General features: G+C 45.9%; 1 protein-coding gene across 2 annotated transcripts; it reads left to right on the top strand.

Annotated features, from left to right (window-relative positions):
- The first annotated feature begins 286 nt into the window (after positions 1–286).
- Positions 287–21,004, top strand: LOC120407813 (acyl-coenzyme A amino acid N-acyltransferase 1-like). 2 transcript variants are annotated; one of them, XM_039543957.1, is made up of 4 exons: positions 287–498; positions 13,997–14,494; positions 18,281–18,483; positions 19,937–21,004. In XM_039543957.1, the coding sequence occupies exons 2-4, from the start codon at positions 14,032–14,034 to the stop codon at positions 20,531–20,533; spliced, it is 1,263 nt and encodes a 420-aa protein (XP_039399891.1). In that variant the 5' UTR covers positions 287–498; positions 13,997–14,031; the 3' UTR covers positions 20,534–21,004. The 2 variants fall into 2 exon arrangements, with proteins under 2 accessions (XP_039399891.1, XP_039399892.1); XM_039543958.1 differs by lacking the exon at positions 287–498 and adding an exon at positions 7,673–7,703.
- Positions 21,005–22,366: the final 1,362 nt, after the last annotated feature.

Below are 22,366 nucleotides of genomic sequence, written 5' to 3'. Positions count from 1 at the left end.
TTATACTAAGTGGACAGAAACTGGTTTTTAAACCAAGTTACCTGAGGGTCTTTAGCCTAAAGATCCAGGATGGTAAACTATGGGGTTCAATTATCTCCCTTGGCAGCGCCATTCTGAAACCTCCTTTTTGTTACTTCCCTCCTCGCTCTCTGGAGCCTTCCTGCTCACAGGAGGGGACAGCACAGGAAGCTGGACGGAGGGACAAGGGGCCGGATTAGGAAAGAGATGGGGCGGGAAGGAGATAAGAGGAAGGCTGGGAGTGTGGGAAGGAAGGGGAGGAGATTGACTCTATTGGTCCAGCCAGCCTCTCCCCTTTTAATCCACCCATAATCCAGGGCTTCTCAGGGGGAAAAGCTCTTCCTGCAGGGCTACTGTGGAAACATGCTGAGCCATAGCCCTGCAGGATGCTATGGAAAAGATGAGTGAGGCTGATTTGCAATGAGCCAGTGAAGTCTTTGGGAACAGAGGAGTCACAGCTTGTGAAGCTAGAGAGTGCAGGTAGGAACTGGGCTCAAAGGCTTGTGCAGAACTGCTGAGCTTGGGGGGCGCTAAGGTCCAGCTGTTAAAAACTCTGTGCACAGCTCAAGCTGCGGCCAGGCACTCAGGTGCTTTTGAAAAGCTCACTAGGTGCCTAACTCCCATTGATTTCACTGATATTTGCATCTTCAGGGGGCTAAATATGTGTAAAAAATCTGTTCTTAAGTTTGCAGGAGGCTAATTTTCCTTAGCTGCATCCCAAGCCAGGAGAGGGGAAGAGAAAGGAGGTGACAGGAGTGTTGATGCCATTAGGCATAGCCCTAGATAACTCAGGAGGGTGGAAAATCACAGTATTAATGAAGCTTTTCTGTACCAGGCCTGAATGAACTAAAGTTAATGCTATGTTTGTCCAGAGTGCCTCCATGTCTAAACTCTGATTGAACTCCCAGGTCAGAATTGAGAATGGAATGTGTAACAGCTTCTTATCAGTATAACACTGACACCAGAAGATAGTAAACAGGGGCCCTACTTGTGTTTAGTTTAGAAAGAGGAGGAGGGAAGGGGAGACAAAGTAATAAATTCAGAAGTAAACCAAGGTAACAGCCTTGAAAAGTTACAAGATGAATTGTTTGCTGTCAAGGATGATTTAATTGTTAACTATACAATATGTGTACTATATAGGAGGGGGGAGGAGACTAGTGGGGGGTAATGAGGATGCCTAGTTGAAGTCATGTATAAGAAGAGACACACAGCTTGCATCTGTGTGCAGGATTTGAGATTGTAATATCTCCCTTGCACCATTATTTGGGCTCAAATAAACTTTTTCTGCATTCTCCACCTTGGTGTGTTATTTGGAACGAAGCACACCGGGCAACGAACCACTGTTTGCTGCCTCAGGCCTTTTGGGCCGGCAACAGTTTTGGCATCCCTGGGTGGGCTCGAGGCAAAATTGTGCCTTGCCCGGACTCCTCCAATGGCCGGTGGACGACAGTCACAGCCGATGTCCAGCGCGTACCGGTGCTTTTACCGGGGGCCTCGGCAGAGACGCGTCAGACCGACCTTGGAAGGCACAACGGTGCAACGCACTCAGATAGTGGAGAAGCAGCTGCGGGCGACGGTGAGGAACCGGTCCTGTGGATAAGGTAGGAACAGTTCAGTGCTGTTAACCTTTTGTTTGCCTGTTAAGACCTGGGGACGCCCAGTGTCTTCCCATAGGTATGGGGCAGGGATAGAGTACAGGCAGGGCACGGTGTATGCCCCCAGAATGCATTCTAGCAAATTGGAAAGTGTTTGGTTTGGATCCAATGACTAAGAGTAAACTAAAAAGGTTCTGTACAGTTGACTGGCCTCAATATCAACTAGAGAGCCAGGAAAGGTGGCCACCAGAAGGATCACTTAATTACAACATGATCCTTCAATTACTTCTGTTTTGTCAGCGAACAGGTAGCTTCTGAAGCTGTTTGTATAGAGAGCTCTTGTAAAAATCCCCCATCATATGCCCCAGAGCTGCACTGGGAGGAGGATTGTCCGTGGGAATAATGGTCTTGGTGTGTGTGTGTGTGTATACCAGTGTGAGTGTCTGTTACTGGAAGACGCCCAGATTACCCTGTGAAGCAAATGCTAATGATCAGGAGTAGTCTAACGCAAGCCCAGTAACTAGTGGATCTTTAGGAGATCCGACCCACGGTGGGCTGACTCGGCCTGGCATCGTCCGGCGAGGAAGCTGCCTGGGTCTAGGAATGTGTGAACCTATCTTCCCTCCCCCCCTTTCCTTTCCGTGTGGGCTACTGACAGTCTGATCATCTCACTGGATGCAATCAGAGTAAGCGGCTCCTCTCCCAGAGACTAGCCGACGCTCTTTGCTGAAGGGTGTGTAGGAGAGTCAGTCATCCTCGTTAGTCTCTCCTGTGTGAGTGCCCTGTAGGGAGAGATTCTTAGTTTATGAGCCGCTAGCGCGGACAGGGCCCCCTCTCTGTGTGTGTAAGTGGAAAATGGGGGAAGGGACAGTCTAAACATTCCACCTCACCCCCCTAAGGGTACCCCAGCATAGTACATGTACGTACATTATGGTCCTGAAACCTGCAGGTATTTAGAGAATTGGAATCTTTACATGCATGAAAATCCATCTAAACAATGCTCATTAGAAGGTACCTTCAATCTAGATAAGATCATATATCTCAGAGGAGCTTTTAATTACCAAAGGAAAAGCCTCTGACACAGTGTGAGCAATTCGTCTAGGAATGGGTTAATTTGAAACTTGGCTAAGCCCAGAGATAAAGAGAGCTGCTCTGCGTATAAGGTCAAGAATCAATGCAGACTATGCTAAGTACAAAGAAAAACTGCTTTTGGCCCCAGCTGGCTGTGGGAAAATATAGACAGAGGTAAATTAAAGGTAATATAAGTTACAGAACTGAGATTGCATTTGCAAAGCTTAACTGTTCAGTGAGATTTAACAGTCTTTGCAATCCCAGAGCTGGTATGGCTTGGTGACCTGAACAGGAATCTCTGAAAGAGACACTGCAGGAGATTCCAGGGTGTAAAAGAACAGCTCTCCCAAGAGTGGAAACATGTTGGAAATTCTGGATAACCTGTATACAGAATAATCTCCCGTCCACCTATTTCCCTTCTCTGAATGTTATATACAGACGTGGTCAGTCTGGATATGTGTGAGTATTAAAGTGGCTTAAGGCTTGATGAAGCTTTGGGGTTTGGTTATATGGTGTGTTTTTTATCCTTCCCTAACGTCCTGCAGTAGATAAATTGGTAACAGATTTGTCACAGTTTGGTGAGCAATTGAGAATGGGGGATCCCTATAGAATTTACACCATCTATCTGTTTTACCTTTGTTATTTTGTGTTTCTTTTGTTTGGTACTGTTGGTGTTATATGTTGAGGATTGCATGATTAAAGGTGAGCCTACTCTCAGCTGCAGTAAGTCTGAGAACTAGAAAGGGGTTCTACCCCCAGTTGCAGCAGGACTGGGCAATAGAGTAGTTGGAAAAAAGAACAAATATGTATTTGATAACTAGAATTGAGCAATTAAGAGCATAGATCAAGACCCAGACAGCAACTCAAACCTGCGCCCAGAGCAAGTTGCAGGCTTTGAGACAGGATTTCCAGTTAGAAAAGGAAGCCCTGGCTAAGCAAGTACCAGTCCTTCAGGGACTTGCCAAAAGTTAACTATTTGTGCTCAGTCATAACAGCAGTGTGTTTGCTACAAGAGGAAATTAAATAATTAAACAGCAGTGGGTCATGTGTTTTGCCCAGGTGGCAAGCCTCACAAGGGAGGACTCGGGTAGTCTTGTGAGTTCAAATGTTTTAGGGAAAAGACCAGAAGGGTGGGGGCTAGTTGAGAAGCCAACCCCCCTTAGTTAATACTGGTAGTGGAGCAAATTGGTGTCTATGGAAGGAATGGTTCAGCTAGAAAAGAAGGATCGGGCCCAGGCAGGCAGGCAACAGACGGAGAGATTGGAAAACGGGTTGGAAACTTTTGAGGGTCTAGTGGAAGAAAGGAGTAAATAGGTATATACATGGGAATTTCAAATACCCAGGAGGATACTTGGAATAGTGATTTAAGTTGAGAAAAGTGGTTGTTGGAGAAACAAGTGAGTGATTTAAGGCAGTGTGAAAAGTTAACTCCATAGTTGCTGGAGGGAACAGCAGTTGAACTTTGTAAAAATGCTAAAGAGAAAAATTCTTGGTGTTTTTGAAATGTTTGTAAATAAATTCAGGCAAGGAAATTATTAGATTGCAATCATTTGGTTATGACCCATTTAGTTGAATTATCTAAAAAAAATGTTTATATAGTGCTATGTAATTGAAATCTTATTAGGTTCTAAAGGCACTATAAGTGGTGATGTTTTCTTTCAGTGTTTAAAAAGCAGGAGTTACAAGTACAAAGCAAGTCAGGAAGCATCTGTATTGATGCAAGTTATCTAACTGATAAAGTAGAAGTCACTGAGACCTAAGCTGCCTATGAAACATATATATATGAAAATATGGGGTAATTCCCCTGTTTTGCCTGAAATCAACGAAGGTATTTGTATATTTTCAGTGATGATTGACTGCCCAGAAAGGGTAGACTCCTGTTTTTGTCTTTCAGATAATCAGAGAAAACTGATGCTAGCTGAACAGCATTCAACATACCATGCCTTTGATGGCACAGTAAAAATTATGTTTTGTGTTTTATGTTCTGTCTTGTGGTGTTTGTCTCGTGGCCAGAATTGTTTTGTTTATGGGATAGTCTGGATTGGAATGTAGATACTTGTTTTGTTCAACTTGGAATACAAAGTGTTTGGATAAATTGGGAAAAATATGGTATACTAAAGTCTAATACATCTCCTTAAGTAAGAGAAACTTTATTGGCCAAATCTTTTAATTGAAAATTGTTAATAAAACTTGCATACCAATAGTTTTTGGAAGCAAGGACATGGAAAGTTAACCCACTCCCCATATTGTACATGGGATCCTTCTGGCTATCTCAGATTTCTAGCCAGAGGGCTGGGGATGGTGGGAAACTATTGGACTAGAGGTTGTATGAAATAAACTCATCTAAGTGGGTGTGCTTATCCTAGCTTGTTGTCCCAAAGCTCTGGAAAAAGTTATTTTAGTAAAAGGATAGATGTGACAAACTTTAAATAATAAGACTAATGTACTGTATAAAGGCAATGTATATGTGTTCATTGTTAGAAAAAGATGTATAAGTGAAGGCTAAGTTTCCTTTGTAGGTTAAAAGAAGCCAAAAAGGAAAAAGGAAGAAGAACGAGTTAACTGAGGAAAAATAGCTAACATGCTGAGTTTAAAGATAGGGCATTAGCCCCATTCAAAGACACTGCTCTCAGCTAAGACTTAGCTAATAACCAAGACAAGGGGGGCTTAAATGTGCCCACACAGCTGTAAAGTCTGCAAATTGCTGACAGGCACTAATAAAATGTGTTAGGTTTCTTTTTTTCACAGGTAAAACCGCACTACACAAAGACCCTAGGAGGCCTGCCACTTCTTGGAACCAGGAAACTGGATCGATGTAAAGCTCCACCAGCGAAAGACTGCTTTGGCTCTATGCTGGAAAGACCCTTATTAAGTCCTGCTGACCACCAACAGCGTTGTGAAGTGTTAGAATCCAGGATTTCCTGACCAAAAAGGACATTATGAACTGACCCTGGTGAAGAAACAAAGAATTATACACTGGCAGGAAGAAATTTGTGGGACCCCTGTTTGAGACTGTGGTATTGATTAAATTTTGGGGTTTATTCTACAGGCTGCGCCCTGTGGTTTGGATAAATCCTTCAGCATGTATTGCTCACAAGGGGCTGCCATTAGCTTAGCACAACAGAGAGCCTAGGTTGTTTCCTCTGTAAGAAGAGGGAATTGACCAGATCCCTGTGGACTCAGGCCAATAATACAGCAGCCATTTGAAATATTCTTACAAGCTGGGAACATGATAAGAAATTGGGCCAACTAGAAAAGGCCACTAGTCTTATTTTTAAAGCTCAGCTATCTTAAGTACAGGCTGGAGTTGGTGAGTTACATGTCATTTCCACCCTTAGTTCTGTGACCCAGACGTTACTGACAGAGATGGTATTGAAAATCACTGAGACTGGGAAGGTATTGCAGTGGGATCTGGTATATTTAGATGGATTTTGAGCACCAGACTTGGCCCACTGCCCTTACAGACTATCAGGAACCATCTGATCTGTGGTCATGATGACGTACTTGGACTCTTTCTGGATGGAAGTATGGAAATTCACAGTGCTCTTTCCAAGCATATGGACCAGTTAGAGTGGGTGTGGGCTTCCACATACTGAATCCTACCGGGTCCATAGGGAGGATGAATGTGGAACTGAATACCCCAGCTCTCTAGAGTTTAATTGTTTTTTGTCTTCAAAGTATGAGAAAACTCAGCCAAATGTTTGTTGAGTATTCTCAAAGGGGGGAATTGTTGGTGCCATTAGGCATAGCCCTAGATAACTCAGGAGGGTGGAAAATCACAGTATTAATGAAGCTTTTCTGTACCAGGCCTGAATGAACCAAAGTTAATGCTATGTTTGTCCAGAGTGCCTCCATGTCTAAACTCTGATTGAACTCCCAGGTCAGAATTGAGAATGGAATGTGTAACAGCTTCTTATCAGTATAACACTGACACCAGAAGATAGTAAACAGGGGCCCTACTTGTGTTTAGTTTAGAAAGAGGAGGAGGGAAGGGGAGACAAAGTAATAAATTCAGAAGTAAACCAAGGTAACAGCCTTGAAAAGTTACAAGATGAATTGTTTGCTGTCAAGGATGATTTAATTGTTAACTATACAATATGTGTACTATATAGGAGGGGGGAGGAGACTAGTGGGGGGTAATGAGGATGCCTAGTTGAAGTCATGTATAAGAAGAGACACACAGCTTGCATCTGTGTGCAGGATTTGAGATTGTAATATCTCCCTTGCACCATTATTTGGGCTCAAATAAACTTTTTCTGCATTCTCCACCTTGGTGTGTTATTTGGAACGAAGCATACCGGGCAACGAACCACTGTTTGCTGCCTCAGGCCTTTTGGGCCAGCAACAGGAGCTTATTGTGCTTGGTGAGCGAGGCAGTCTTGTGAGCCTCTAGGGATTGAGGGTAGGTGTGTGAGCCTCTGTGGAATCAGCAATATACTCAGGGAATGTCTTTGTGAGCGTGTGTGTTAGGAAATAATTAAGAGAGAATGTCCTGTGTATAAGCAACGGGTAATTAGCTAAAGGCAAAGTCTCAGGTTCCCAAAACAAGTGGCCTCACTAATACCAAGAATGGATTTAGGAGTCAGGGCAGTGTGGAAGCAGTCCTGGCTCTGATAGGCATGGCACTTGAGTGCTCTGTGCCGCAAATTGTAGGAATGTTACACTTCTCAAGCGGCTGAAGTGGTTCCCACACCCCCACACTTGATCAGGAGACTCACTGATAAAGCGCCGACCAGGTGCATACTTCGGGAGTACACAATGCATAAGGCACCAATCAGGGGAGGGGGCGAAGTAGTTGGATTATGTTAGCACATGCGCATAATAGCATGATTTATGTAACCACTTATAATAAATAGACGTGGACAGCCCCATTGGGGGCGGCTCCACGGCACTCCACCGGAACAGACTGACTGACTTGGCTTCATTCATTGCTACATCTGGTGACCCCAACGTGATACCCCCTGCTCACCGGCTGGAAAAGCCTCCGATGCATCGACCCTCGCTAAATAGCCCTGTTTCGTGAGTATGGGGGGGAAATTGTCAGCTCAGCAAAAGGTTCATGCAAAACAGCTGCAAGATATCATACGACAGACTGGCAGGCCAGTTTCCCTGGGTCAGTTAGAAAAGCTATTAATTGAAATCAATCGCCAATGTCCTTGGTACCCGGATCACGGGTCACTGTCAGTAGAAGATTGGATAAAGATAGGGGCGACACTGCACGCAGAGCCTAGAGCTGCGGTGCAATGGCTCCTGCTTTGGCAGCGATGTACAGAGGCTCTGGATTCAATCAGAGTTGGAGCGTTATCCAGGGCTATCCTTCTCGCCCCCGTGCCTTGGGCCCCCCCTCCTTACCCTCTGATCTTGCCCCCTCTGCCGCTTGAGGCGGTACCCGAATGCCATGATGCATGTCCGGGTACGGATGGCTCTTCACAGCTGAATTTTCAGCTGTCCCCTTTTCAGGCAATGATACACAGGGAGGAGATGGGAGAATTGAGCAGCGAGGGAGGACAGAGCTCCAAAGAGATAAGGGAGCTACTGGCTGCCTTCCCAGTGACACATCGCCCAGGCAACGCAGAGGGGGAGGTTGAGGTGGACATTACAGCCCTCCCCTATTCTGTTCTGCGAGAGGCGAGACGAGCGGCTACTGAGTCTGGATTGGAATCCACCTTTACCCGAGGCATGTTAGAATAAATTAATCATCACAAGAAAGAAATACAGTGGCTGCAGAAAGAAATCGAACGCCATAAGAAGGCATTGGGGGGGGGCCTATACTCCCGAGCAATTGTATGGAGCAGGACAGTTCGCCGCTATACGAGAGCAGGCAGATAATCCTGATGCCCAGTGGGAATTAATGAGGAAACTCGCTTATCGGTATCCTCCTTGAGGGACTGGTGGATACTGGAGCTGACGTTACAGTCATCTCCGCTCGGCAGTGGCCGTCCACCTGGGACAAATCCGAAGTGCCAGCCATTTGGGGAGTGGGCGGATTGCAGGCTGCTCAATAAAGCACCCGATGGATTGCTCTTACTCCGCGAGAAGGGGGAAAGGAGATTCTCCTTAAGCCCTATATTATGGATATTGCTGTATCCCTATGGGGAAGAGACTTGTTAAGCAAATGTGGATTGCATTTTACTATTCATTACTGAGGCCGGGGCTGTTAGTGCCTGGCCAAGTTTTGTCGCTTTTGCTTGGGTGTAGTTAGGCCCCCCTTTCTCTTGGCTGTTCGCCAAGTTCTGGTAGCTAGTGGTGTTTTTGACTGAGGCCAGAAATTTATCTTCAGCCTTTTTCAGTTAATTCATTTTGTTCACATTTTACCATTCATGATTGAGTTTACTGCCCTTTCCCTTGTATGGCTAATCAGTACCCCTGTGTGGGTGGAATAGTGGCCACTGCCCCAGGAGAAGTTTTTTGCATTGTGTCACTTATGTGAGGAACAATACCAGGCGGGCCATGTGGAAAAATCCACTAGCCCCTGGAATTCGCCAGTTTTTGTTATCAAGTAGAAATTTGGTACATGGCGAATGCTCCATGATTTTAGAGCGATTAATGCATGCAACCCATGGGACCCCTGCAGTGTGGAACCCCAAATTCCAGTTTTATCCCATATGATTGTTGGTTTATGATAATAGGTTTTAAAGATTGTTTTATTAATGATTTTTCCTTGTTTTAAAGATAGGGAGCTTATTTTTCCCAGGAGGTGGTGGTTTTTATTTGATTTTCTGGACCCCTGCCCCCGGGCACGATGGGGTTAATTCTCCCTGGTTTTATGCCGGAAAATATGGCATTTAGATAGTCCCCAGGGTAATAGATAGTGATTATGTGGAAAAAAATTATGTTTAGATTTGGGCTCATATGCCAAAACAGCAGCACCAAGGGGACTCATGGGCCCAGATGGTGATCCTTCCCTTCCCTTTTTGGCTAATATATTTTGCTATTGCCCGGCCGAGTCCTGCCGTTTTCATTGCAGCTTTTCTTGGCTGTTCGCCAAGTTCCCCTTCTTCTTGGCTGTTCGCAAAGCCCTCCCTTTCTCTTGGCTGTTCGCCAAGTTTCAATTCTTGTACGTGGTGTCCTTGAGGTCAGCGTTTTTTTTTCCTTTAACTTTTTCAGTTAACCCATTCTGTTCCTTTTGGATTCCATTGATAGTCATGCATTTTTTTATTGAAATGTTAAATTTTTAGTGAAGCATTTAATGATCCCCCTAATTTAAGCCCAATATATTGTTTGAACCTGTAATTATTGTGCAAGTTTTTTTTATTATCCCGAACTGGGTGTTAACCCCCGCGGCCTTTTAGTCAATCAAATTTGGCAATTGGATATTATGCTTTATTCCCCTTTTTTTTCCCTGGAAACATTTACATGTTACTATTGATACCTACTTTCATTACATTTGGGCCACCCCCCAATGGGGCGAATAGGCCAAATATGTAATTAATTACATTTTGCTGCGGTGGCGTAATGGGCCGCCCCGATAGATAAAAATCGATAATGGCCCGCCTACATTTTTACAGATTTGCAGATTTCTGCGCAGTGGCAAATTAATCACGTTTTTGGTATTTTGTATAACTCCACAGGTCAAGCCATTGTGGAACGGATCTATCATACACTTAAAGAGTCCCTGAAAAAGCAAAATAAAACAGTGGGGGATGATGGGCCAACCATGGGAGCCAAGCAAAATTAATTAGCGATAGTTTTGTTTACCCTAAATATTTTAAATATCTTTCAGAATTTTACAGCCACTGAATGATATTTAAGACGGAAACCCCGCTCCCATGCCCATCTGTCAAATATAGGCAGAGCCCAGACCCTAATTGGTATGGCCCCGTTCCATTGATAACCTGGGGACGAGGGCATGCCGCTGTGCTTACTCCCACAGTTTCATTGTGGGTCCCTGCCAAGGATGTGCGACCGTGGCACAATGACGTGGCATCAAAGCCTCAAGAACCCGATATTCAACTTCAATCTGACCCTAACCGAGACCTTTCCAGTGTGCCGAGCCACAAAGACGGCACCAAAGGTTACCTGGGGGCAGGTGAAACGACTGGCGCAGCAGGCTCAGCAAACGCTGGAGAATAACAAGGCCAAGCCTACCCCCGAGAATTTTACTGCTGTTATCTTTGCTTGTTGATTGCTAATTCCTTTACCATATTGTTGTGTTGTTTTTGTGTGTTACAGGCTAGGGCCAAACCCGAATTGCATAACCGTATGTGTTGTAATATATGGGCTTGACTTGTGATCCTTGCCAATCGATCCTCCTTTTGTTTACAGCAGGCCCCTGAGATGCATGGCCTGTTGGGCACCTGCCTGGTCCCAGTATGTAAGGCACCAGGCGATGCTGCACATGCAACGGGGATGTTTAAATTTATAAATGCCATATTAGATAATTGAGCGGCAATTGATTACCTGCTATTGCTTAGCCATGTGGGATGTGAGGAGGTATATGGCATGTGTTGTTTTAATCTGACAGACAATTCTAAACGGATTTATGCACACATAGATAACCTCCAAGAATTGGCACAACACATTCAGCAGGACAGGAACCCACCATGGTGGGATGACCTCTGGGCGTGGCTGCCATCCATGGGATGGGTCCAAACTGTTTTGCAATATGTTTTGATTGTTACTGCCTGCTTGATTGGTTTTTGTTGCTTTGCTCAGTGTAGTCCTAATAATATTAGGATGTGCTTTACACCCTGTCGGCGCAAACCCCTGCCTACATTCCAAGCCGTCATGTATGCCCATAGAATCATGAAACTTGCGGACCAGGCACGGGTCGACAAAACAGAAAAGGAGGGGATGTAGGAATGTTACACTTCTCAAGCGGCTGAAGTGGTTCCCACACCCCCACACTTGATCAGGAGACTCACTGATAAAGCGCCGACCAGGTGCATACTTCGGGAGTACACAATGCATAAGGCACCAATCAGGGAAGGGGGCGAAGTAGTTGGATTATGTTAGCACATGCGCATAATAGCATGATTTATGTAACCACTTATAATAAATAGACGTGGACAGCCCCGTTGGGGGTGGCTCCACGGCACTCCACCGGAACAGACTGACTGACTTGGCTTCATTCATTGCTACAGCAAATGTAAGTCACGCTGAGACCTGGACATATTAGTTTTTTTCCTAGTTGTGGATTTGGAAAATGAGCAATCGTTTCTAGCGCGTGGCAGTGCATTCTGGCAGAAGATGCCCTGGAAGATGAAAACACAAACACAGATGCTTGCATGAATGCTTGTCAAATGCTCTGAGGTCCTGGCACGGAAGATGCTAGAGAAGTACAAAGCATTACTACTATTTCTGCCCAGAGAGCTATACCTCAAACTCTGCTATCACTGTAGAGGGGCACTCAGTAACTAAGAAAACAGAAAAAGCAGAGAACCAGTTGACACAAATAAAGTCGAGCACTTTGGGCACCAAGTAAATGCTTTAACCGATACAGGCTTTCATAGTATCTTTCTGATTGCTCAGAGCTCCAATATGAAACTGGAGAAAAGCCTGGTGAGTATCTTTCTGCTTCATTCTGGAAAATAATCAGCTCTCAAACCTTTCCTCTAAGGCCGCATAATTCAGAAATCCTCAGTTGCAAGGCAGGGAGCTGACACAGTGTTGGCTCCATAAATCCACTCTCTCTCCCCCCACACTCCCTATCACACTCCACACCCCCCCCCTTTGAAAAGCACGTTGCAGCCACTTGAACATTGAGATAGCTGCCCATAATGCAGTGCTCCCAATGCAGCTGCAAATGTGGCCATGACAGTGCGCTGGCAGCTGTCAGTGTGGACAGACTGCAGCACTTTCCCTACTCAGCTGTATGAAGACAGGTTGAACTCCCAGCACTGTACAGCTGCAAGTGTAGCCAGACCCTAAGATATAAACTTGTATTACTAATGTAAACATGTTAAGTGGAAGCCATTAAAGGTGCTTCAGAATCAATAAGCTGTGAGTGGGTTTGTTTACCTGCAAGCCTTCCTATGTACCTGTCTTCCAGCTACTAGGCTGTGAAAGAGATCTTACAGTGACATGTGATCATGTCACCTGAACTGGAATCCATCTTAAACCTGGCACTTTTCCATTTAGAAGGAGGGGTGGGAACCTAGAGAGAGACAAAGGATTCCTGCCTTGTGCCAAAGCAATAAAAGGGGGTGGAACTGAACAAATGGGGGCTGCCAGTCATGAGAAATCCCCTAGCTACCACTTGAGCTGGAACAAGGACTGTACCAGGGGAAGGGATTGGGCCCAGACTAGGAAGGAGTCTAGTCTGTGAAAGAAGCTTATTGGAACATCTCTGAGGGTGAGATTTATCTGTATTCAGTTTCTTAAATGTATTAGACTTAGACTTGCGTGTTTTGTTTTATTTTACTTGGTGACTTACTTTGTTCTGTCTTATTACTTGAAACCACTTAAATCCTACTTTTTATACTTAATAAACAAAAGTGATCTTATTAATGAACTCAGAGTAAGTGATTAATACCTGGGAGAGCAAACAGCTGTGCATATCTCCCTATCAGTGTTATAGAGGGCGGACAATTTATGAGTGTACCCTATATAAGCTTTATACAGAGAAAAATTGGATTTATTTGGGGTTTGGATCTTCTTGAGAGCTGGGTGTCTCGGTGCTGGAGACAGGAGTACCTGATGAGTGGTTTTCAGTTAAAACTTGCAGCTTTGGGGACATGGTTCAGACCCTGGGTCTGTGTTGCAGCAGGCTAGCATGTCTGGCTGAACAAGGCAGGGTTCTGGAAGTCCCAAGCTAACAGGGGAAATGGGCTCAGAGGTAGTTTCATTACGTCAGGTAACAGTCCCAAGGGGGTCTCTGTGACCAAACCCATCACACATGGTTCTTGCACCTCCAGCACATTGCTATTTACATCTTAACGGGGTGTGGATGTTGCAGTAAAAACTATTCCAAGCAGAGAACTAGCAGATGAGCCCCTTGTTCTATGATCAACAATCCCTGTGGCATCCAGAAATCCTGAGCCCCACAATCAGATGAGCTGTTCCATGGTTTTTTCATGAGTTTCTTTGAACCGTGAGCTCCACTCAGACCTTTGATTCAGTGATGCTGTGGTGACTGCTGCTGAAACCTCATATTACACCACATAGCCACAGGCACAAGTGCTTCTCACGGTGCACAAGCATTCACACCATTGTGATTGCATTTGCTGTGAGCAAGACGAAGTATTACCAGGCAATGGGCTGGATGGCCTGACTTAATCGGAATCTTCCATGCCTACCTCTTATTTCAGCACACTGTAGTTTAACCATCTGGTATTCCTACTTTCATCCTTTCATCTCTCCTTGTTTCCCAGGTACATGAGGGCTATCGGCAGCCCCTGCTTTAGCAATGATCAGGCTCATAGTCACCCCGAAGATATCCCTTGCTGATGAACCACTGAAAATCCAGGTCTCTGGCTTGCCCCCGTCCCAGCTGGTGACCCTCCAAGCCTCTCTGACCGATGAGAAAGGGGTGCCCTTCTACTCCCAAGCACTCTACTGGTCAGATAAGGCTGGAGAAGTGGACCTGGAGCGGGCTGCTGCCACTGGAGGGGATTACACAGGTGTGCAGCCCATGGGTCTGTTTCAGTGCCTGAAGCCAGAAAAGCTGTTCCACAGGCTGATGAAGCGGGATGTGATGCAGAGTCCCTTCCGGGTCCGCCTGGACTTGTTCGACTCCCATCATTTGTTTTCCTCACCCCGCGATCAGCCTGCAGCCAGCCAGACTGTGGAGAGGTGGTACGTGGCACCTGGAGTACAGCGGGTGCAGATCAGAGGCAGCAGAGTCCGCGGAGCCCTCTTCCTCCCTCCAGGTGAGAGAATCCCCATCTCCTCGGTTCTAGAATGGGGAGAATGGGCCATAAAGAAGAACTTGATTCAGCAAAGGTTGCTTTTTCTCTTCACGACGGGTCTGCCAACTGATTGCAATCTCCTCCAATGTATTTGTTTGCCAGATAATTTCTGTGACTAATTCCTGGCCTGAAGATTTTCCCAGCAGTTTGTCATGAGCACTAGCCAATGCAGCAAATCTCAGCTGCATTGGCTAGTGCGGCAGAGCTCTGACCTTGTGCCCGTGGGTCCCGCGCTTCCAGGCGGTTTATGCTAGCCTCAGGGGCTCACTGCAACCCTCCATGTAGCCCTTCTCCTTCTAGGGCCAGGGTTACAGTCTACTGAGCCCTTCTCATCATAAGCCAGCAAGGAGGTTGGCGAGAGAACTCCCACCGTCTCTGTTGTCCCTACGAGGCGTGTTTCAGAACAGTTTAGCCTCCTGTCCTGACAGAGATCTGTCTTCCCTTCCCAGGAGATGTTCCTGTAGTGGCGGGTTGGGGGGGAACCTGGGTCCTCCCTCTACTCCGGGTTCCGGCCCAGGGACCCTAATGGTAGGGACCCAGGTAGGGACCATTGTATTGTGGAGGTAGATGCGTGGTTGCACAGGTGGTGTCGAAGAGAGGGCTTTGGATGTTGTTCCAGGAAGAAGGACTGCTAGGAAGAGATGGGATCCACATAACGAAGAGAGGGGAGAGTATCTTTGCAGGCAGGGTTGCTAACCTAGTGAGGAGGGCTTTAAACTAGGTTTGCTGGGGGAGGGAGACCTAAGCCTGGAGGTAAGTGGGGAAGTGGGATACCGGGAGGAAACACAAGGAGGAGGGTGCCATAGGGAGGCCTTCCTGAGTCATACTGAGAAAGTAGGGCAACCAGCTAGTTATCTTAGGTGCTTGTACAGGAACGCAAGAAGCCTGGGAAACAAGCAGGAAGAACTGGAAGTCCTGGCACAGTCAAGGAACTATGATGTGATTGGAATAACAGAGACGTGGTGGGGTAACTCACATGACTGGAACACTGTCATGGATGGGTATAAACTGTTCAGGAAGGACAGGCAGGGGAGGAAAGGTGGAGGAGTTGCACTGTATGTAAGAGAGCAGTATGATTGCTCAGAGCTCCAATATGAAACTGGAGAAAAGCCTGGTGAGAGTCTTTGGGTTAAGTTTAGACGTGGGAGCAATGTGGTGGGCACCGCTATAGACCACCAGACCAGGAGGATGAGGTAGACAAGGCTTTCTCCAGACAACTAACAGAAGTTTCCATATCACAGGCCCTGGTTCTCATGGGTGACTTTAATCACCCGATATCTGCTGGGAGAGCAATACAGCAGTGCACAGACAATCCAGGAAGTTTTTGGAGAGGGTTGGGGACAACTTCCTGGTGTAAGTGCTGGAGGAACCAATTAGCTCCCATTATCCTCTTGACCTGTTGCTCACAAACAGGGAAGAATTGGTAGGGGAAGTAGAAGTGGGTGGCAACCTGGGCAGCAATGACCATAAAATGGTCGAGTTCAGGATCCTGACAAAAGGAAGAAAGGAGAGCAGCAGAATACGGACCCTGGACTTCAGAAAAGCAAATTTTGATTTCCTCAGGGAACTGATGGGCAGGATCCCCTGGGAGGTTAATATGAGGGGGAAAGGAGTCCAGGAGAGCTGGCTGTACTTTAAAGAAGACTTATTGAGGGCACAGGAACAAAGCATCCCGATGTGCAGAAAGAATAGCAAATATGGCAGGCAACCAGCTTGGCTTAACAGAGAAATCTTCGTTGGTCTCAAACACAAAAAGGAAGTTTACAAGAAGTGGAAACTTGGACAGATGACTAGGGAGGAGTATAAAGATATTGCTCGAGCATGCAGGGGTGTACAATGGAAGGCCAAAGCACAATCGGAGTTGCAGTAGCAAGGGATGTGAAGGGTCACAAGAAGGGTTTCTACAGGTATGTTAGCAAGAAGAAGGTTAGGGAAAGTGTGGGACCCTTACTGAATGGGGGAGGCAACCTAGTGAGAGATGATGTGGAAAAAGCTGAAGTACTCAATGCTTTTTTTGCCTCGGTCTTCACAGACAAGGTCAGCTCCCACAATGCTGCACTGGGTAGCACAGTATGGGGAGGAAGTGAGCAACCCTCAGTGGTGAAAAAACAGGTTAAGGACGATTTAGAAAAGCTGGACATGCCCAAGTCTGTGCATCCGGATCTAATGCATCCGAGGGTGCTGAGGGAATTGGCTGATGTGGTTGCAGAGCCATTGGCCATTATCTTTGAAAACTTGTGGCGATCGGGGGAGGTCTTGGACGATTGGAAAAGGCAAATATAGTGCCCATCTTTAAAAAAGGGAAGGAGAATCTGGGGAACTACAGATCAGTCAGCCTCACCTCAGTCCCTGGAAAAATCATGGAGCAGGTTCTCAAGGAATCCATTTTGAAACACTTGGAGGACAGAAAGGTGACCAGGAGCAGTCAACATGGATTCACCAAGTGCAAGGCATACTGACCAACCTGATCACCCTCTATAATGAGATAAGTGGCTCTGTGGATATGAGGAAAGCGGTGGATGTGATATACTTTGACTTTAGCCAAGCTTTTGATACGGTCTCCCACAGTATTCTTGCCAGCAAGTTTAAAAAGTATGTATTGAATGAATGGACTAAAAGGTGGATAGAAAGCTGGATAGCTTATCAGGCTCAATGGGTAGTGATCAACGGCTCCATGTCTAGTTGGCAGCCACTATCAAGGGGAGTGCCCCAGGGGTTGGTCCTGGGGCTGGTTTTGTTCAACATCTTCAGTAATGATCTGGATGATGGGATGGACTGCACCCTCAGCAAGTTTGCGGATGACACTAATCTGGGGAGAGAGGTAGATAAGCTAGACGGTAGGGGTCCAGAGGGTTCAGGGGGTCCTAGACAAATTGAAGGATTGGACCAAAAGAAATCTGATGAGGTTCAACAAGGACAAGTGCAGAGTCCTGCCCTTAGGATGGAAGAATCCCAGGCATGGCTGGGACCGACTGGCTAAACAGCAGTTTAGGACAGAAAAGGACCTGGGGATTACATTGGATGAGAAGCTGGATATGAGTCAGCAGTGTCCCCTTGTTGCCAAGAAGGCTAACAGCAGATTGGGCTGCATTAGTAGGAGCATTGCCAGCAGATCGAGGGAAGTGATTATTCCCCTCTATGCGGCACTGGTGAGGCCACATCTGGAGTATTATGTCCAGTTTTGGGCCCCCCACTACAGAAAGGATGTGGGCAAATTGGAAAGAGTCCAGCAGAGGACAATGAAAATGATTAGGGGTCTGGGGCTCATGACTTATGAGGAAAAGCTTAGGGAACTGGGCTTATTTAGTCTGCAGAAAAGAAGAGTGAGAGGGGATTTGATAGCAACCTTCAACTGCCTGAAAGGGGGTTCCAAAGAGGATGGAGCTTGGCTGTTCTCAGGTGTGGCAGATGACAGAACAAGAAGTAATGGTCTCACGTTGCAATGGGGGAGGTCTAGGTTGGATATTAGGAAAAACTATTTCACTAGGAGGGTGGTGAAGCACTGGAACTGGTTACTTAGGGAGGTGGTGGAACCTCCATCCTCAGAGGTTTTTAAGGCCCGGCTTGACAAAGACCTGGCTGAGATGATTTAGTTGGGGTTAGTCCTGCTTTGAGCAGGGGGTTGAACTAGCTGACCTCCTGAGGTCTCTTCCGACCCTAATCCTCTATGATTCTGTGAATCCATGCTTCCCTTTCCTTGTTTAAGTCTCTGGTTTTCACTCATTTTATCTTCCTTGTTCTCCTCAGGGGAAGGTCCTTTTCCAGGGCTGATTGACATGTTTGGTGGCATGGGTGGACTCACTGAATTCCGAGCCAGCCTCCTTGCCAGTCGTGGCTTTGCTGCACTGGCCCTAGCTTACTTTGCGTATGAAGACCTGCCCAGTTTTCTAGATGAGGTGGATCTGGAATATTTTGAGGAAGCTGCCAACATACTCTTGGAACATCCAAAGGTACCTTCTGCTCACGGATAAGTTCTATATCTTGTCTCCCTATCACAACCACTGCTGAAGAAAGCCAACAAACCTCCATAAGGTGTAGCTTGTGTCTCTAAGTATATAACTACCTTGCAAAAAGCAGTGTGTTCTTAACTTGGGTTAGCTGACCCAGGTTAGAAGAGCTGTGAGGTCACAGCAACGTGACTTTTAACTCAGGTAAGTAGTTCAAGGTCATCCCCATTCTCCCATATAATCTTTAACTTGAGTTACTAACCTGAGTCATAAGCTGAATTGCTGTGTCGTCACTGCTATTTTAACCCGAGTTAGCTAATGTTGGTCAGCTAAGCTGAGTTAAGAACACACCATTTTTTTGCAGTGTAGACATATCTTGAATTACTGCCTGGTCCATATTGCAACTCCCTGAAAGCCCCGCCATCAACGGGGTATTCTTCCCCACTGTCACACCTTCCAGGGAAGACAAAGATGACCAACTGCAAGTTTTATTCTCCTGTTGAGTATGCTCAAAGGTGCTCCAGACTTCATCTTATCTTTGGCCTTCTGACTAGATCACAATCTTCTCTGCTTCACAGAATGGGTCCTGTTGGGTCTGTAGTAAAACTAGCTCTGCGTTCAAAGAGGAACATGTCCTATCATTTTGAGTCCCACCCAGCGTTAGGCACTACAGCTTGTTACTGAGCAAGGCAATAGGGTCAAGACACCAGGGATTTTAATCTAACATTTTTTGGGAGCAGGGAATGCAATGGGATTTCCAAGGGAGATGGAGTAGACAGAACCTCATCTTCTTCTGAAGGATGACATGGCTGGTGGTACAACCCCATTCTCTTCCCTCATATTGCTCAGTAGAGTTAACATCACTAGGTCAAGCCCCTGCCTGCTATCTCAAATGTCTGCCCAGCTATCAACAAGCACATATGTAATCAAAGTTGTTGTTTTTTTAAAAGCAGAGGTGGTGATGGTGGTGGTAGGGAGACAGAGAGCTAATTTCCAAGGTAATTATGACAGCCACATTTAAACTGGAAAGTATGGGGAGTGGATACATAGTTCTGGAGATGGAGATAGCAAGATGGATATTTGCAGTTAATACTTATAATTGCACATTTAATTTAATTGCACAATTGCATGTAGAAAGCTGAATATTTACATACATCTAACTGGCCATGTGCAAATACAGTCTGCATTTGCTGTCTTGGTGTTTGCCTTGCATAATTTAAGGTGCAGTGGTGAATATCTATCTTTCAAACTTATGTCAGTTGGATGCTTATGTTATCTTGACTTACTAGTGAAGATCCAGATATCTTGGTGATGGCCACACTAAATATACTTAGATAAGACTGTCACTGTTGTGCCACTTGATCAGAGAACAGGAATCATTTAAAGGGAAGAACAAACACACAAAGACTGGACATTAATTTAATGTTTAATGTATTTCTTTATGGCGTGTTTTCAGGTGGGAGGAGCAGGAATTGGTGTGGTTGGAACCTGCAAAGGTGCTGAGATTGCCCTGGCAATGGCAACGTTCCTACCACAGATCACAGCTACCGTTTGCATTAACGGGACCAATGCCATCCATGGGACTGCACTGCGCTACCGTGATCTCCACATCAGTCCAATACCTTACAAATTAGAGTGTGTGCGGCAAATGCCCCTGGGGCTGCTCTCTTTCTTCAGTGTCACTGGGGATACTCGAGCAGAGGCAAATGAAGGTAGCATCATCCCTGTTGAAAAGGCCCAGGGTCAGCTCCTCTTCGTCGTGGGAGAAAGCGACCAGAACTACAACAGCAAAGCATATGCTGAGGAAGTGATGGAGAGGATGAGGAGACATGGGAGAAAGAACTGCACCCTGCTGTCTTATCCAGGCGCTGGGCACCTGATAGAGCCCCCGGGGTCCCCGTTCTGCCCCTGCTCAAGGACTCCCTTTTTCGTCTTGCCCTTGATGTGGGGAGGTGAAGCCCAACCCCATGCCGCAGCACAGGAACATTCTTGGAGAGAGATCCAAAAATTCCTTTGGCACCACCTGTGCCCAACAGGAATCAGCAAACTCTGAAAACAGGGAGCCCTGGACCGAAAAGTTTCTGTGCCCCATGCCCTCCTGAACCCGATCAAGAAATATTGTAACCATCTGTGAATTCTGGATATCAACTGAAAGAGAAATACACCACGTTGGGGGCGAGGGTGCATTTCCAACCACTACAACGTGGACATCTTCTCTTGTAGGCCTGCAGCCAATAGCAGGTGGGAAACACAAATGCATGAACAAGAATGATTTGATCTAGTAGAAGGCAGACATGTGCTTGGGGCCTGATCCAGCTCTCACTGAAATCTGTGGGAACTGGATCAGAATCTGGTAGTGGTTTCTCTCTGCAGAGTTCTATGCAAAATTTCCCAGCTTGAGTTTTTGCTTCAAGCGAATCCCAAATTTTAAGGGGAAAAATACTGAAATCACGGAAGTCGACTGTGATGGGTAGAGTTACCACCTTTCCAAACCAGCCCTTGACCAGATTCACTGGCCCCGATTTCCCAGCCCTACAAGTCACAGGCAGTGAAACAGTTTCTCTGAGAAAAGTAAGGCTCACAAGGCTCACAAGCTGCCGTTTCACAGGAGCTTCCTACTTAATTAAACAGTAGAGCTGACAAGAAAATTACATTGGAGGGTGGGGCCTTTTATTCAGCGCTGTAAGAACTGATGATGTGCTGTCTATGGTGACGTATGCAAAAGGAAACAAAGCCGGTATTAGATAATTGTTGGCCCTGATACTGATCTCACCTACACTGGTGTAAATCTGGAGTAACATCACTAAATTCAGTGGAGTTAGATTGCTATGAGACTAGTTTCAGGAGCTATAGAATGCCCAGTGATATCTGGTTCTTGCAATAAGCTTTGTACATTTTCTTACATTTCTGCTTTCAGGGGATCTCGTTATGAATGCATCCCCTCGCTGTTTTTTAAACGCAGTCTGCCATTTTAAGCCAGCATTCAAAACACTGCACATACATACGTAAAATAGAATCAATTCTGCAGCGTTGGCCGATCAGTAGCAAAGTATTATGTCTGACAGTTTAGACAGTAGAAGCTATTCTCACCAGGTACTAGAAGTTTATTTCATGGACCACTACATTATGTAACAGAGGACACCTCTGGTTTGAAAAGGCTTGCAATTACAAGGGAAGAATACTTTCTACAATGTGTGTGTTGGTTCTCTGCTCTGATATTCTGCTTTTGATACATTACAACCAGCCAGTTCCAGAAAAAAACAACCTCCTTAATTTCCTATTGTTTGCCCAGCCCTTGTTCTGTCCATCCTCACCAGTGTCAACAAAACCCTTCCCTTCAATATAGGAGTTTACCAGTGTCAAAAATCTGCCATTGTCAATGAATTCCTTACTCCCTCCCCCTGGCGCCTGACATGCTGTCCAACGACTGATCCTCCTCTAACCTCTCCTTTCTCGGCAGAGTGCAATAAAGAGGCCTTCTCTCATTTCTCTAGCAAACAAAGCACATATCACATAACAATATCCTGGACAGATTCTCATCTGGCAGGCCACAGCATGGAAACCACAATCCTCCCTGTGGCCAATTGCCTCCCTCCTTGTATTGAAATTTTACTTCCCTCCTCCTCCACATCCCCCTTGATCTCAGCTCAGCTTTTGGCAGTATGGTTCGTGCTATCCTCCTCGACTGCCTCTGGAGCTGCTCAACATTTTCAATTTTTCAATGGGGGCGAGGGGAAAAGGAAGTGTTCCCATTTTCCAACTAGTTCTACTAGATAGCTGTGTAGGCATCTCCTTGGCCTTGTCTTCTTGCCAAATGACTCTTATTTGCCTCTATTGTCCATAAAAGTTGGCATCATGCTTAATCCCAAATAAGCCCACCATGTTC

This window comes from Mauremys reevesii, linkage group 6 (assembly GCF_016161935.1).
Source record: "Mauremys reevesii isolate NIE-2019 linkage group 6, ASM1616193v1, whole genome shotgun sequence".
Lineage (NCBI taxonomy): Eukaryota > Metazoa > Chordata > Testudines > Geoemydidae > Mauremys > Mauremys reevesii.
This window is presented reverse-complemented; position numbering and strand designations above follow the sequence as displayed.